Source organism: Emydura macquarii, unplaced genomic scaffold (genome assembly GCF_026122565.2).
Source record: "Emydura macquarii macquarii isolate MOO-44397 ecotype Brisbane River unplaced genomic scaffold, CSIRO-AGI_Emac_v2 contig_2422, whole genome shotgun sequence".
In the NCBI taxonomy this organism is placed as follows: Eukaryota; Metazoa; Chordata; order Testudines; family Chelidae; genus Emydura; species Emydura macquarii.
Genome location: NW_027132559.1, coordinates 13,832,233 through 13,847,980, shown reverse-complemented (window position 1 = coordinate 13,847,980; position 15,748 = coordinate 13,832,233). Strand labels below are relative to the sequence as shown.

The window sequence follows — 15,748 nt, the reverse complement described above, 5'->3', positions numbered from 1 at the left end:
TAGATAAGCACCCGGGCATCTATAAACAGTCCTAGGTATGCCATTATATCTGTTCTCCATTACCCATTCTCTCTGTGTATTAAGGTCCTGCTAGAACAACAATTAAAGGAAAAAGTTGCTGTATTTATTTTGCAAACAAAACTTTATGAATCTTATAATTTAGCATACATCAACCCACTAAGTATATATCACATTAAATGCATGATACCCTGTCAAATGATTAAAGACTAAAGGTATACAAGAATGAAATTAAATGGCAGGTAGATTATTCTTATAATCAATTTTTTATAAGTAACTGATCTACTGAACATGTGACTGACAGAGAATTTAATCCATATAAGAGAGTGTGCCATATGATGCCCATTGCCAGAGTTCCAAAGTATGGAGCTTCCATGGCTTTTCTTTCCAGAGATCTTTACTCTGCCTTACAGCCAAGCCTTGCTCAAGTAGAGAGTAAGAAGATGGAATGAGTGGGGCAGGGGGAGTGGGGAATTAGCTGCCAGAGCAGAGGTAGGGGGCTCCTCCTTCCCTCCTGGACTCTGACTCCTGCTATAAGATCTAGCAAACCAGGGACTGTGGTGCTCTCAGGTGGTGGTGTGACACCTATCACCACATCCCCAATTGCAACCTATTTCCACTTTGTGCCCACTGGTTGATCAGTTCAGCAACAAAGGATTCAAAAATAGCTCAGGATGAATTCATACTTCAGAAAGTAAGGAGGGATGACAGAAGAGACCACTTGTCAATAAAACATTTGATTTCAATTATCAGGAAAACAGAACACTGAAGAAATACAAGGCACCAAATAATTAAAACACACTGCATATGCCATACTTGCTTGAATTCTTTGAATGTGATTGAGGTTGCCAACTGCAATGGAAGTTTCAGGACTATCCTGCCATTTCAAGATTAGTACTCAGTCCTGATCTCCATTTTGCATGATTTAAAAATGGGCAAAACAAGCCATTAAAAAGAGTACAACTGTAAAGCACATTAGCTGATTTGTAAATCATCAAAATGGTATACAGGGAGTGCAGGTGTGGATATTAATTTTATATATCAAAGTTCAATAATTTGGGCTTATTTTTGTGGACTGTTTTAAAGTATTTTTTATAAAATGGGATGCTGTAATAAATATTTTATTAGATCATGAAGACATCTAGGAAATTACACATAGAAATAGTAAGTAACACAAAAGACTTTGAGATCCGATCAATGTGAGTTGCACTTGCAACTGAAGAAATAATACAGTTCCTGCAGTTCTTCAGGTCTAGCAAGCTCCCATTTATTCCAATCCTGTTGAAACTTTCCATAAATTCCATAAATCATCCTGTATCAGATTTTCAGAAATGGCAGTCTCACGTACCACCTTATTTTCAGGAAATCACTTGATACTTTTGTGGAAATAAAATTCACTACAGGAGAGAATGAGTTATGAACAAATCTTAAAAAATGTAAAGGCAGGAAAATCCTGTTGCCCAGCAATCCAGGACAATGCACATAAATGTGTAACTACTGGAAAGCAATGTACCCCTGTACAAACTGCTCCTTAGACATTCAAAGGAGAAGCAGACTGAAGAATTAAAGTTATACAGGATGTTGCTCAAAAAATGAGCCTATACCGAAGCAGCCTGTATTTGAGAAGGCTCCACACTTGTGAGAAATAGTGACTGTATAAAACAATAACAAAACCAGAGGCTGTGATGCAGAGAAATGAACAAAAGGAATAGAAGAACACTTTAAAAGATAACTCAGAACAACCGTAGTGTCTGTTGGGCAGCAGAATGATTGTTGCTCTTATTCCTGAAAGTCTGCTTACTTTTTCTAGTAATTAAAATAAACACACAGCAGTGGCTGACAATTCTCAAAGAGTGCCTTGTGTTTAAGTTTTCACTTCCCAGGCTGTGAATAGGTGCATATGCAAAACCTGATTGTGTGGGCACAAGCAAGTACTTTGTGTATATTGCACAGGAACAATGAACACAAAACAGTCATTCATATGTCTCTACTGTCCACCTCTAAAAGAGTGTGAAAATATAAACACAAGCTGCTATTTTGGTGTGATCACCCAAATATGGCAGGTTTTTCTTCTTTAACGTAATAATACTGGGCAGATTATCAAGATTAACACGCCAGAATCAATTCTATTCAATTACTCATGGAAATATTTTTGCTTCGGTTAGATTAAAAAGGGGATTCTGAGGGAAAGGTGTAAGGGGCTGAAGTTGTTCCTTTAAAATAGCCAAAACTCTGTGCAAACATTCATTTTTACAAGACGACTGAACTATGTTTTGTGTGTGTATTGGGGCAGCCTCTTCTAACCTTTTCCTCTATCATAGACTATAAGGTCCTGGGCACGATGTTAAACTGCATCCTCCGCTGGCTTGTAGACACTTCTTGGTTGAAGAAAGGCTAAGGCACCTCACCTTGACAGAAAAGGGACTCATGCTGAAGCGACATGCAGTTAAGCAGCTCTATTTAGGTTGCTGTCTGGCAGAAGCTACAACCCGTGTGTCACTGAATGTCCAGACTTGCTCTGGACTTTGGATTCTAGCTCAGTGGTCTAAAGGGAGGACGACAGGTCTATGGCAATGTCTGCTCCTCCATAACTCTGCCTAGGCATACACTCTGAAGGTCTTGGCAGATGGTTGCAGGGATCTGAGAGAGGCATAAGGGCCCTGGGGCAGCTACCAAGATTTCCAAGCGGCCCTGTTTAGGGAATGCCTGCTTGCCTTGTGTGTGAGTGGCCCTAAAAAAGTAGGTTAAGCAAGTTTTGCCTCATTGTTTACATCCTGCTTCACCTGATTTTATAAACAAAACTGATTGTTGGAATGTTTGGACTTTGACCCTGGATACAACTTTGATCTGAATTCGGATGTAAGGAAAATAGCTGTGTTGAGTAACTAGCTTGAATGTTTCAGAATTGATATTGCAGCTCTTTCAGAAACTCGGGTCTCAGACACAGAATAAGGGAGAAGGACTACACCGTTTAATGGCATGTCAAACCTGAAGGAATAAGGAGAGAGTATGCTATCAGAATGAACTTATGTCATCATGTGAAGCTCCGATTGCAAGGTCCATACATATCATGACACTTCGAGTTAGTCTACAGAGGAGATTCATCAACCTCGCTAATGTCTATGCTCCAACTTTGCAGGTTCTGATGAGGAGGACAGCTTTTATCAACAGCTGGGAGAACAGATCAGCAGGATTCCACAGAAGGAACCCATTCTAGTACTTGGAGAATTCAATGCAAGAGTTGGGTCCAATGCTGAGATCTGGCCTGGGATTCTGGGTATGCATGATGAATGACTGCCAATAGTCAGAGAGTTCTCGAGCACTGTGCCAGTCAAGTCTTATCAGTAAGGAACACCTTCTTTGCTGGCAACATCAGAAGAACATCGTGAAGACACCCGAGGTCCAAGCACTGGCATCAGCTGGACTTGGTACTGAAAAGACGTATATATTTGAAAGATACCTTGCATACACGATCCTTGCAAAGCACAGACTGTGGCACAGAACACTCTTGTTTGCTGCAAAGTGAAATTTCAAGCTAAGACGATCCACCATAATAAAACTGCCATGCAACCTCGTATTGACTTGTGCCAAAACAATGATCCTGTTAAGAAATGGCTTTTATAATGAAGTAACAGCAAAGATATCAGGAACAAATTAAACCAATTCAGATGCATGGGAAGTCCTGAAGACAAGTACGTACAATGCAGCAGTCAAGAGTTTTGGAAAGAATGCTAAGAAAAGTGTTGACTGGTTCATAGACCATTCGGAGATCCTGCTGCCACTCACTGAGAAGAAAAGATCTGTCTTGATCACCTACAGGTATAGTCCTACTACTGATTCACTCAAGAACCTAAGAGAAACTCATAAGACTGTTCAAAAAGTTTCCAGGAGATGTGCTCAAGAATTTTGGCTGGGTCTCTGTGACAGCATACAACAGGTGGCTGATGGCAGGTGACAGTAGACAGTTGAATGAGAACGTTAGAAAGGCCATTCGGTCAATAAAGAACAAGACAGTTACGCTGAAAGATCTAGATGGCAATATCATAATGGGTAAGGGAAATAAGTGCAGAGGTGGATAGAGCACCATGGAAGAGAGATTCTGTAGTAGACCAATGTATGATAGATGAATTGCATGGGTTTGAAGTTATGACTTTTGCTGGATGCCAAACCTACACTAGAGGAACTTGAACAAAGCATCAAAAGGACTCTCAACAATAAAACTTCAGGATCTGACTGTTTACCTGCTGAAATCTACAAATGTACAAACAAAGACTTGTTGCAAAGACTGAAGGAGGTATTGTTACTCTGCTGGAAAGAAAAAACTGTTCCACAAGATTTTAAGGATGCTCATTTCATCCAACTCTATAAAAACAAAGGAGACAGAAGTGACTTTAATAACCACAGAGGTATATCTCTTCTTAACATGGTGGGAAAAATCTTATGCCATATTCTTTTACCTAGACTTCAAACATTAACTGACAGAATCTACCCTAAGAGCCAATATGGCTTCCGTTTGGAAAGGTCCACACAGATATGGTCTTCCCTGTAGGAGAACTGCAGGAAAAGTGCAGAGAGACACGTATTCCACTGTACATGGATTTTATAGATTTAACAAAAGCCTTAGTCGGTCAGGGTTTTACATTGTTCTGAAGAAGCTTGTTTGTCCATTTACATTGCTAAACCTTGTGAAATCCTTACATGATGGCATGAAGGCAACAGTAACGTATGAAAACCAAGAGTCTGACTCATTTAACATCAACAATGGACTGAAGCAGGGCTGCATATTGGCTTCCACATCATTTAATATTTACTTCTCATTCCTGCATCAACATGCATTCTGTGATGTCTATCTTAGCATTAGACATGATGGAGGGTTTGTTTAACATTGCAAGGTTCAGAGCTAAGACAAAGGTGAAGGAGATCATCATAAGGGACCTGTTATTTGCAGATGATGCAGCTCTTGTGGCTCATGGTGTTGTTGCCCTACAACATGTTATTACCAAGTTTTCTGATTCACGTAAAATCTTTGGGCTAGCAATAAGCTTGAAGAAGACTGTTATAATGCACCAAGGCTCTTCAGAACCAGTTCCAGATATCACCTTAGAGGGTATTCATCTGGATGTTGTTGACCAATTTTGTTACCTTGGCTCTATTGTTACCACCAATGTAGACCCTGATGCTGAGCTTATTAGTAGAAACGGCAAAGCAGCCAGGAACTTTGGTCTTTTGCATGACAGAGCCTGGAACAATAACAAATTGTAAATTAAAGTGAAAATCTGTATTTATGAAACATGTTTATCCACTCTTCTATATGGTTCAGGAACATGGAGGACTTATGCCAGACATATCAAAAGACTAAACAGCTTTCATATCAGATGCTTGCATAAAATTCTTTGAGTTAGATGGCAAGACAGGGTGACAAATGTGGAAGTGTTAAATCGTGCTGGTATGTCATTTATGGGAATGTTGATTAGTAAGAAAAGACTCAGATGGCTTGGACATGTCAAGCAAATGCCACATTACAGGACTCAAAGAGTGTGCTGTACTTTGAAGCTCATGAAGGGTCTAGAAAGAGGCAGACTGCTGAACAGATTTTGGGATAATTGCAAAGATAACTTAGTATACTCTGGAATCTCTGTAGAAAGAAAAGGGGTGCAGAATGCCACTCTGTTTGGTGGAGTCAGCTTGTTCTGAGGCGGATTGGATCAAGCTTTGTGATGACCGGCGCCAGAGGAGAAAGGAATCTGCTGCTCGGATTCAGAGCATTGATAATGTGTGGGTGTGCCCTACTTGGGGACAGGACTGTCACTTGTGCATCGGACTCAGCAGCCATCAAATAACTCATCGGCTCTGTAAAGAGCAACAGTGCCATTGATAGATTGAGACGATAACAGTGAAAGAAGGTTATAGAAGAACAGCTGAGGAAGGAGATACAATAAGTGAAATCCTGCAGCACAAGGCTCATTATTAGCACTTATTTTGTAAAGAGAATAATTCTGTTAACCTTTTAGTTTGCTTATCATACAAATGTATGGAATTTGCAAATATACAATGGAAAAGCAAGACAGATGGATAGATAAGGCTCAGACGATGCTCAGAAGTTGGAACGGTTTATCTCAGGTCTTTAGCATCAGCTCCTATATCAGAAACTAAAGCCTAAAAGGAAGTGTAATATGAACTGTTGGCTTGGAGAAAGACATGAGAGTGACTGTGGATAAAACTGTACAGTGCCAAGCACAATGGGCCCTATAGGTGCTACCACACTACAAATTATCCAAAACTAAAAGCTTCATGTAGTACAGAATGTGAAGGATAAAAATGTATAGGGCATATGGTACTGTGATTAGAGCAGGACTTCTGCCTTCTATTTCTGGCTTTAACACCATCTTGTTGGTGCAAGTCACTCAATTCTGTGGCTTTGCTTAAGCAGCTGCAAAATGAATGCAATACTGCGAACCCCAAATGTTAAAAAGGAATGAGAATGGTTTGGAAATAATTTTAAAGACAAATTTGGGATTCTTTTTATTTATCTGCTGTTTTTGAGCTGTTAGGGTATAATGGGATCACATTTTCATGCTTTTCGCCACAACTATGAGGGCTAGAAACCATGTTTTAAAATGAAAACTGAGATTCTCACATATTCATTTGACTTTAGCAGCTGAGATTAAGAAAAACACCAATTGTCAGCAATACTGTGGGTACCTCACAAAAATAATGGAGGCTTAATTATTTAATGCTGGAAAAGTGCTTTGAAATCCTCAGATGTGAACCACTGTACAAGTGCCAAATATTGAGGCACAGATTTAAGTGGCTTGAAAATGGTGGCATTAAAGATATCAAGCAAGATATTGGGCAGCGCTATAACAAGGCAAATTTAGTGCCCTGGACGAGCAAGCATATTTGCGCCCCCTAATGCACAGGACTATTTTTTTAATCCCGCTCCCATCCTGCCTTGCAATACCCACACTCCCACCTGCTCCCACATTATTTGCTGAATTTTTATCCTACTCCCGCTATTATGGCAGTGGGTTCTGCAGGACTCTGGGGATCCCAGTCTTGGAGGGCAGTGGGATTGGGATCCCGCAGGTCCCGCTGTCATAAGAGCGGGATGAAAATTTTACAATGTGGGAGCAGGAGGGAGTGGGTATTGTGGGATTACTAATGCCTGGCATGGTATGATATTGCCATCCCTACTTCTATGCTGCTGCGGGCAGTGGCACTGCCTGAAGAGCTGGGCGGCTGGAGAGCGGTGGCTGCTGGCTGGGGGCCCAACTCAAAAGGCAGGACTGCCGCTAGCAGCAGCACAGAAGTAGGGGTGGCGTAGTATGGTCAGGGATCCCAGTCCCGCTGCAGGGCTCTACCCCCTACTATTTTCCCCCCATCCACCTAATTTTTCTGCTGCTTCCGCACGCCCCACCCCGGCTTTCCACCTAGGATGGCTGCCCTGCTCAGCCAGCCCTGATTACAGCCCAGGTATTAGGCTGAAGAATGTAACATTTTCCTGGCATTTGATGGGAATAATGGTAGACCAACAGTTGGAAACTTGTATGCATTTGTAATAATCACATTACTGTAAAGGAAGGACACATCTGAGACTTCAAAGGTACAGTACAGCAGATGGCAATCAATGTAATTTAGGATTTTGTAGAGATTATTTCTGAAGGATCGTTATTCAGCCCTGCCCTATGGAGTTTAGGAAAGAAAGAAACAAGGAAAACTCACAAATACACAGAGATATCTGTGAGTATCTAGCAATATCAGAGATTCTGGCAGGAAGGATAATAATGAACTCATGAATAAGCTGGTGTTAATTATGGTAAATGCAAACACAAGAGACCATGATGCTTGAGAGGGAACTATCTGTTCAGGAAGAATTTGAGAGAGAATGTTAGTGTACAATTAGAGTCTGTTTTAGACATACAGTACCTTCAGATCAAATGAGGTAGGAAACATTTTAGAAAACACTATGATACTACATCTAACTACAGCTCAGAGTGAGGATCATATTAAAAACAGGTATTTTAGCATCATGCTTTATTGCAACTAGTGGGAACAAATGAATGAGCACTGGTCTACTCTGGAAAAAAAATACCCACACTTCATGAAAGATCAAGTCAGGGTAAGTGAATGGCCAATTGTATTTTCAAAAGTTAATTTAATATATTTAGTGGTCTCAGATGGACATTTTTCTTTCTTTTCTCTGGCAGATGCCCTACCCTCTGCTAAACTGGGCTGTACTTTATCAGCATGGGTGGGGAAAGCCCACCAAGGACTGCATAAGATGCTTGAATAGGAGACGCTATTGCTGCTATTTCAACAAATTTGGTATTGGAGGGGCGAAAGAAAGGAAACTGTCCCTTTTCCCAGGAATATCAGCCTACCCAAAGACAACAGAGTGCTGTGAAGAAATGAGCTTCTAGGCACCCCCAAAGAATTATGCCAAATACTGAAGAAACAGCAGCAGGCACAGTGGGGGAAGAGAAAAATATCTCCCCACAAAATAAGACAGGTTGAAACAATAGTAAAGAACTGAATTATCAGACACACAGAAGAACATGCTTTGTTGGGGAAGAGTCAACACGGCTTTTGCAAAGGGAAATCATGCCTCATCAAGACACAGAGAAGGACAACAGAAATGATTACAGATATGGAAGAGCTTCCAGATGAGGAAAGATTAAAAAGACTGGGACTGTTCAGCTTGGAAAAGAGATGACTAGGGAGGATATGATAGAGGTCTATAAAATCATGAATGATGTGGAGAAAATGAATAAGGAAGTGTTATTTATTCCTTCACATAACACAAGATCCAGGGGGTCATCCAATGAAATTAATAGGCAGCATGTTTAAAACAAACAAAAGGAAGTACTTCTTCACACAATGCACAGTCAACCTCTGGAACTCATTGTCAGGGGATGCTGTGAAGGCCAAAAGTGTAAGTGGGTTCATAAAAGAGTAAGTTCATGGCGGATAGGTCTATTGACTGCATAGAGGCTCCTTTCTTCCCAGCTCTCTTATAACCTTGGAAAGAAGGACAAAGCTGCTCTACTCCACCTCCCCCAACCTATGTTTCTTTTCTTTGAAATGGTAACAGCCAGTCTGCTTCCCAGATACAGAGTTCTTGGTGTACAAATCCATTTTAGCAGCAGGCAGAGGTTCTATTGTGAAAGGGAAAACAAGATGGAGATGGGAGATGAGATGGTCCAGTGGAAATCCCTACAAATTATTTTAACTTGGAATGTTTGAGAGAGAGATTCAAGACAGGCTATTCAGAATCCTAACTTAAAAGAAAAGAAGGTGACACCAGTAAGTGGACTGGCATCTTAATTTGAGTACATAGATGTATTTTCACAAAACAAAATAATTTGTACACATATTATAGCATTAAAATAAATTTTTGCATCTGAGCTGTAACTATTGGTTTCTGAGACAACTGAGAAGAACTTTTAAAAGCTATGCTTTAGCTTCTACATATTTTATTAATAGAAAATACACCAGCATTGTTCTTTAGTGCATTTGCTGAATGACAGTAATTAATCATGACTTTCTTACATCTACTAAGAGTAACTATTGTGTACGCTCAGATAGGAATTTGTTTTGTAGTGGAATAATAGAATACAATATTATAATGGGAGCCTGGTTGTGGCTGTTATGTATAATGAAGGTTAGGCTAGGAAGGCTAGGACTTTCGTTATAACCCCTCCTTTCCACTTGTTCATAGTTTTTTGAAAAGCTTCTCATTTGAGACAGAAACTATCTATGCCTGGTTAAAGCTCAGAAGTGAATATTTCTGTAAAGCTGAAGAAAAATCCATTCTGATATCTCTCAGTTCTTGGATAGTGAAACAAGAAACTTCATTTAGATTTTCATCATTAATAACTTAAAATAGGCTTAACAAAAATCTTCAATACTTTGCTTGTAAATAGTTCTTATTAAGGAATAGGTCCCTTGCTGGATTTATTGTGAAAATATTTAAACATTAAGATTACTGTAACTGAAAGATTAAATAAAATGATTTTTGCAGTTTTTTCTAGTGTGGTTACTTTGTGCTTTTGTATGCAATTGGTTTATCAGATTCACATGTACAGCAAGCTAATTCATTTATTTTGATGATTGTGAGAGTATTTCATGCAGTAACAAGGTACATGAAAACTTTTTAAGAACGTGAAATCACAGAAATGGAAGATTTAGGACTCAAACCCATTTTTAAAGTAAAAAAAATCTGATTAGATTTAAAGTTGATGGAGTTCCCTTAAATGCTAATTATGGCAGTTTAACCTACATTTCCCCCCACCTTTCTTTAATATGAATTTAAATGAAAAATTATGAACACAACATTAAAAACAGTTTTAAACAAAAATGTCAGGAAACGTGAAGTCTAAGGTTTTCATAGTAAAATTAACACACCCACTTTACATATAACATGTTTCATGATTAGTTAGGCAATTAAATGTATACATAAGTGTATACCATATGTGCAATGTAGGCATATTAATGTTACTATGAGAATTTTAATTTTCACAGTTCATGACTTATGATACTGATGATTTGTGATGTAGCCCTGTTATTTTTGGAAGTAGACAACATTTTGGATAAATGACTATGCAGAATGTTCATTATTCACATTTATTAAGATAAATGGACAACAAAGATCTCCATTCATTGTTCTCCATTGCCAACGTGAGATCAGTTTGGACTTTATATTCTTTTTAACAATGGTCCTCTAACTACCATATCTATCACTATACTAACGTTTACTCCCCAGCTGTAGTTTAGATATGTATATATTTTTATCTTAGAACATCCTGGAATGTTCCCATTTACAAACAAAAATCACCATCTGTGACAACTTACATTAAAGCATATTCAGATTTTAATTATATTACAGACAAAAATGCATTCAAAACAGGTGTAGGGATGGACATACAAAATATTCCAAAAACAGATATCAACCATTTTTCCTCATTGTTTTGTTTTTATACATTTATATTGTAAATAAAATGTGTTCAAGTTAAGGTTTTTGTTTTAAAGACTGTGACTACCACTATCTTATTTCAAGTTATAAGTAAAATGTATGCAATATAGTGTAGTAACGTCACATATTTTAAAAACTGTAATTTAATTTAATTAGATTTACATGTTACAGTCAGTAATCCAACCCTGATAAAATATTTTCAAGACCTGAGTATTCTAACTCAGGAAAGTTTCTAAACAGGAATGACCTAAGGGCGAAGAATATGAAAGGATAGTCACAGTGATGTTAGTGCAAATTTTAAAAGGCATCTGTGACAAATAACACTACAAAAATGATACGTAAAAATAGAAATGCTAAACTTCTCTCGATGAATGACATTTCTCACTAATTACATACTGCTTTTTTATTATTGATTGAATAAGTGTTAAGAATTACAGGAAAATCATCTGTTCAATCTTTTATTATGAATACAATTTAGTCAAAAGACATGTCAGTTACTCTTACTCAAATTTTGTTTCATACACAAAAATGTATTTTATATTTAATATAACATTTCCTAATATCTTAATTTAGGAGATAATCTTAATTTAATTCATTTCAATACCACTTACAAATCTCAAGAGTTTAACGTTCAACTGGATACATTTTTCTCTTCTTTCTCTCAAAGGAAACCTCTACCTACCTACCTACCCACCCACCCACAGGGAATAATCCTTGTATTGTGCTAAAATTTTAGGCCAAAAACCACAAAGTAGTGTACACAGTGCAAATCTCCCCCCCCCCCCCCCAAATTTAAATTTAATAAAGAAAGTTCCTTATAGATCTACATACGTTCTAGTCACATCTTGTTCAATCATTGCTCGAAGCTCTTTATCTTGGAAAAATTTGTTCCAAAGACTCTGAAATAAGGCAAAATAATTGCATGAAACAAAGAATACTACAATATTTTAGTCTTATAGAAAGTTCTATCTGCAAAGTGCTGTACAAATTTAACCAATTAATCCTCAGCATTGCTGGAAGGCAGGTATTATCACTATTTTACAGATGGAGAAACAGACAGCTAGGTTAGTGCCTTGCCCAAGGCCTCACAATAAGTCAGTGTTGAGCAGGGATTAAAACTAGCCTTCTTAGCCCCATGCTCAAACCACTAGACCACATTAATTTTGAAGTATTCAGAAGAAATTACAAATCGGCTTCACTTGCACATTGGCCAATTATTTGCAAGTGAGCTATTGTGCCCTGGCAGAAGTAAATTAATACCTGCCATGTAAAGGATCTCCCTCTAGTCCCTCAAATACACTGTGCAAAGGAGGGTCTCACATGGGGAGTAGAAGGGGATAATTATTAATGTAAAAATCCTAAAATGAAATATAGTATGAATTAACTTGAATGACTTCTGCATCCATACTTGTGCTCTTCCTTTTCCTCTGCCATCCAGGCCATGTTCACCCATCCCCCTCAAAAGCTAACCTGAATGAAGACTTCTCATTTTACCCTTCCAATGTTCTAATCGACGCCACCAGGTTATTGTACTACTGAAGAAAGTGGAGTGCAAAGCAGAAGCAGTTCCCACCGTAGCAGTCTGGCGGCTTGACAGTACCAATGAGAGCATAGGAGGGGCAAAATTTACAGCAGACACTTCATTTAGGTCAGCTTTGAGAAGACGGAGGGAGCAGGTGAATATAATACCAGAAATAAAGAATGGCTCAAATAATAAATAATTTTGTACACAAATTAATAACCAGTTGTTGATTTATTTTAATATATTACTGTGTTCTCCTGTGTTGTGTAGTGAGAGAGATTTGAAAGGACATTACCCATGTAAAACAAAACATCAAAAGCCAAGAAATGAAAATAAGGACATCTACAGCCTTAAAACATTTTATTTTCTGTAAACAAGTCATTACCATGGTGGCTCATACTCCACAAGAAACAAAAGGGAAAGTAAATCAATGTTTGCCAACTGCAGGAGGATAAAACTAGTCTGGAAAGATTTTTTTTTTTTTTTTTTAGCTTCCACAAACAATAAAAAACAAAACAGACATTAAAATATTTAAAGGTTTATCTGACACTGTCCCATCAAGGCTAATACCATCTCTTCTGCTAATTTAATCTTAGTTATACCTGCTTATATAAGGCTCAGTTTACCATTTGAGTAAGGCCCTAGTAAAGAGTCTTTGCTGACAGGACACCATGAGGGAGTATGAAAACAGAATCCTCACTCCTAAAAAGATGCAGGACACCACAAAGGTGTGTTGCATCTGGCTACCGCTGGATATAAGGGGATGCACAAAAGTGGATGGCTGTTTTATTCCTGCATTTGATTTGGCACTGTGAATTTGTGGCGTGTATGAACTCACTTGCTGTATGCCCTGACACACTCACTTTCACCTTTTATTATTAGTTTTTTCTCATCCACAGTGCAGAAAGGAGGTTTGGAATCCCTTTGTACAGACCATCAATACAGTAGAAGTGTGAAGACTACAAAGCTTCTGTATAACTGGATCTATGTTTGCGTCTATGGCATGTAAAAGTCACCCAGTATTTTAAGGCTAGAGATCTTCCTATTTTCGTTACCTGGCTTTTGATGTTCTGTTTTATAATTGTATTATCCTTTCAGATCTCTCTTTATATAACACAGGGAAACATAGTAATATAGTAAAATAAATCAGTTATTGGTTATTAATTTGAGAAAAAAACAGAAATGCACATAACACTGCTCCAGCACAAATAACTGTAAAACAGATGTACATTCCATAAATCCAGCCAAATAACTGTATTTCTCCTGTGAATGGTCATGAATTATTTAGAAAATGCTAAAACCAAAATTTTCTAAAACTGTAACAAGCTGGAAAATGGTGATTAGCACAATAGCTTATTGATATACTACTGTACAATAGACTGCGCAACTAAAAAAGCTAAGATCTTCAAAAATGGGTGGCAAAAAGTTAGACTCCTAAATCTAAATGTACACACTTCACTGGCTTGATTTCAAAAGTACAGCACTCCCAGCACCTTCTGCAGACTTCAATAAGAGTTGCTAGGTACTCAGCACTTCTGAAAATCGGGCCAAATGTGTTTTTCATGTTCTCGGCATTACTTTAAATTCTAGGTCTTGCATTTTGCAGGAGTTCCTTGATGACAATGACTTAATTTTTCTTGTTTGTTATGACCCACAGAAAACAATCCCCTACCAGCAAAGCGTACTCAGAACTCTAGATCAGTGGTTCTCAGTCTCTTCTGTACCAGAAGCATCTAGCTTTTAGTTCCATCTAGCAACACAGGAAGGGCAGGGTGGTTGCTAGCCTTTGACACCTCTTGGGAATTACAGTGCCGAGGCTGAGAACCCATGCTTTAGAATGATGAGTTCATGCAACCCTGTGTGTGATATCAAGTATTTAAAGTACATCAAAGGAGTGGAAGTTGAGAATAATCTTTTTCACCACAATTCTACCTTATTATATCAAATTTTTAACTATTCAATGGCAAGAGAGAACATAATTGTCAACATGTATTGATAATACAGTACTGTAGCAATTCAACCCACAATTTGACTGAGAATCTTTACTCGTGGTAAACCACCAACCAACCTGCAAGCATTTTTCTGGATATGCTACCCAACCAACTCAATTGATATTCATGTACAGCATTTTCCATTTATTTTGAAAAAACAAATAAGAATGATTTTAAACAGGCAATATTTCAAAATATGCAGCAAATCATTATTTGTTCCATTGGATATTATTCACTTAGCAATACTTCATTTGGTTTTAAAAGTGCAGTAAGAGAGCAGACGAATAGAAGTCATACTACATGGCTGACCTGGTGGCCACACTCTGTGAAAGTGGAATCAAATCCCAATATTGATCTCTTGCTCATCAACGCATCATCAGCTGGGAGTGTTGAACAGGCAGCATTCTCAGCTCCTAAAACAGGAGTACCTCCGACTGCTCAACAGCAACTCAGTTTAGGAGTGGACCAAGAGTGCTCCTGTTTAGTCTTCCTTGGCCAGGCGCTCTCTTATTTCCAATGTGATGATTAGCACCAAGGGTTTTTTTTAAAATTTTGTGGCACACACAAGGTATGATAGAAGTGAGGCTCAGCTTACCCCCTCATCCTGTGAAAGTGGATTGTTGATAATCAGATCCTGCTGTCCAGCTTTCCGAGGGTTTGTAATATGCTGTGAAAAAAACAGAATATGGTTTCTACTCTCAGACTTCTCTCATATCTGTAGTACTGCTCCACTATTCAAGCATAGGTGCGGAGGAAGCATTTTATATTGTACTTACTATTTCTTTAATCTTGTTATACCATGTTCTTAATTTTGAAGTTTTATTTATCCACTGACTTCTGTCTTGTGGTAGAACATTTAGAAACAGCTGACAACAAAGCAAAAAGGGGTATTTATTAGAAAGAGAAGAAGTTTCATCACCTTAATTTAACTTTCCAAATAAGAGTCCTATAGGACAGTTTAAATCATCTCAGGGATGAGAAGTAGCAATAAAAAATAAAGATTCTACACATAAGAATGATACAGTAAAAAACGTAGACGTGATACCTACGCCTCAGAACGTAAGCTTCAAAAGCAATATATAAGAAGTTCTTATCACACCTAAAGGTCCAGGAACAATCTATGGGGCGGAACCTCAGGTGATATGAATTGTCAAAGCTCTATCGAAATAACTGAAGATATGACAATTTATAACAGCCGAGGATCTGCTTTTACAGATTCAGGTTCCAAAAGCAGATAAAAATATA

The 15,748-nt window shown here is 38.2% G+C and overlaps 1 protein-coding gene across 1 annotated transcript in view; it reads right to left on the bottom strand.

The window, feature by feature from the left end:
- Positions 1 to 15,748, bottom strand: part of TBC1D5 (TBC1 domain family member 5) — a 450,092-nt gene that overhangs the window by 197,954 nt on the left and 236,390 nt on the right. Inside the window, exons 7-9 of the mRNA XM_067561949.1 lie at positions 15,280 to 15,369; positions 15,099 to 15,170; positions 11,822 to 11,889 (exon numbers count right to left, since the gene is read on the bottom strand). Of these exons, the coding sequence (XP_067418050.1) occupies positions 11,822 to 11,889; positions 15,099 to 15,170; positions 15,280 to 15,369 (230 nt within the window). The remainder of the gene's footprint in view (positions 1 to 11,821; positions 11,890 to 15,098; positions 15,171 to 15,279; positions 15,370 to 15,748) is intronic.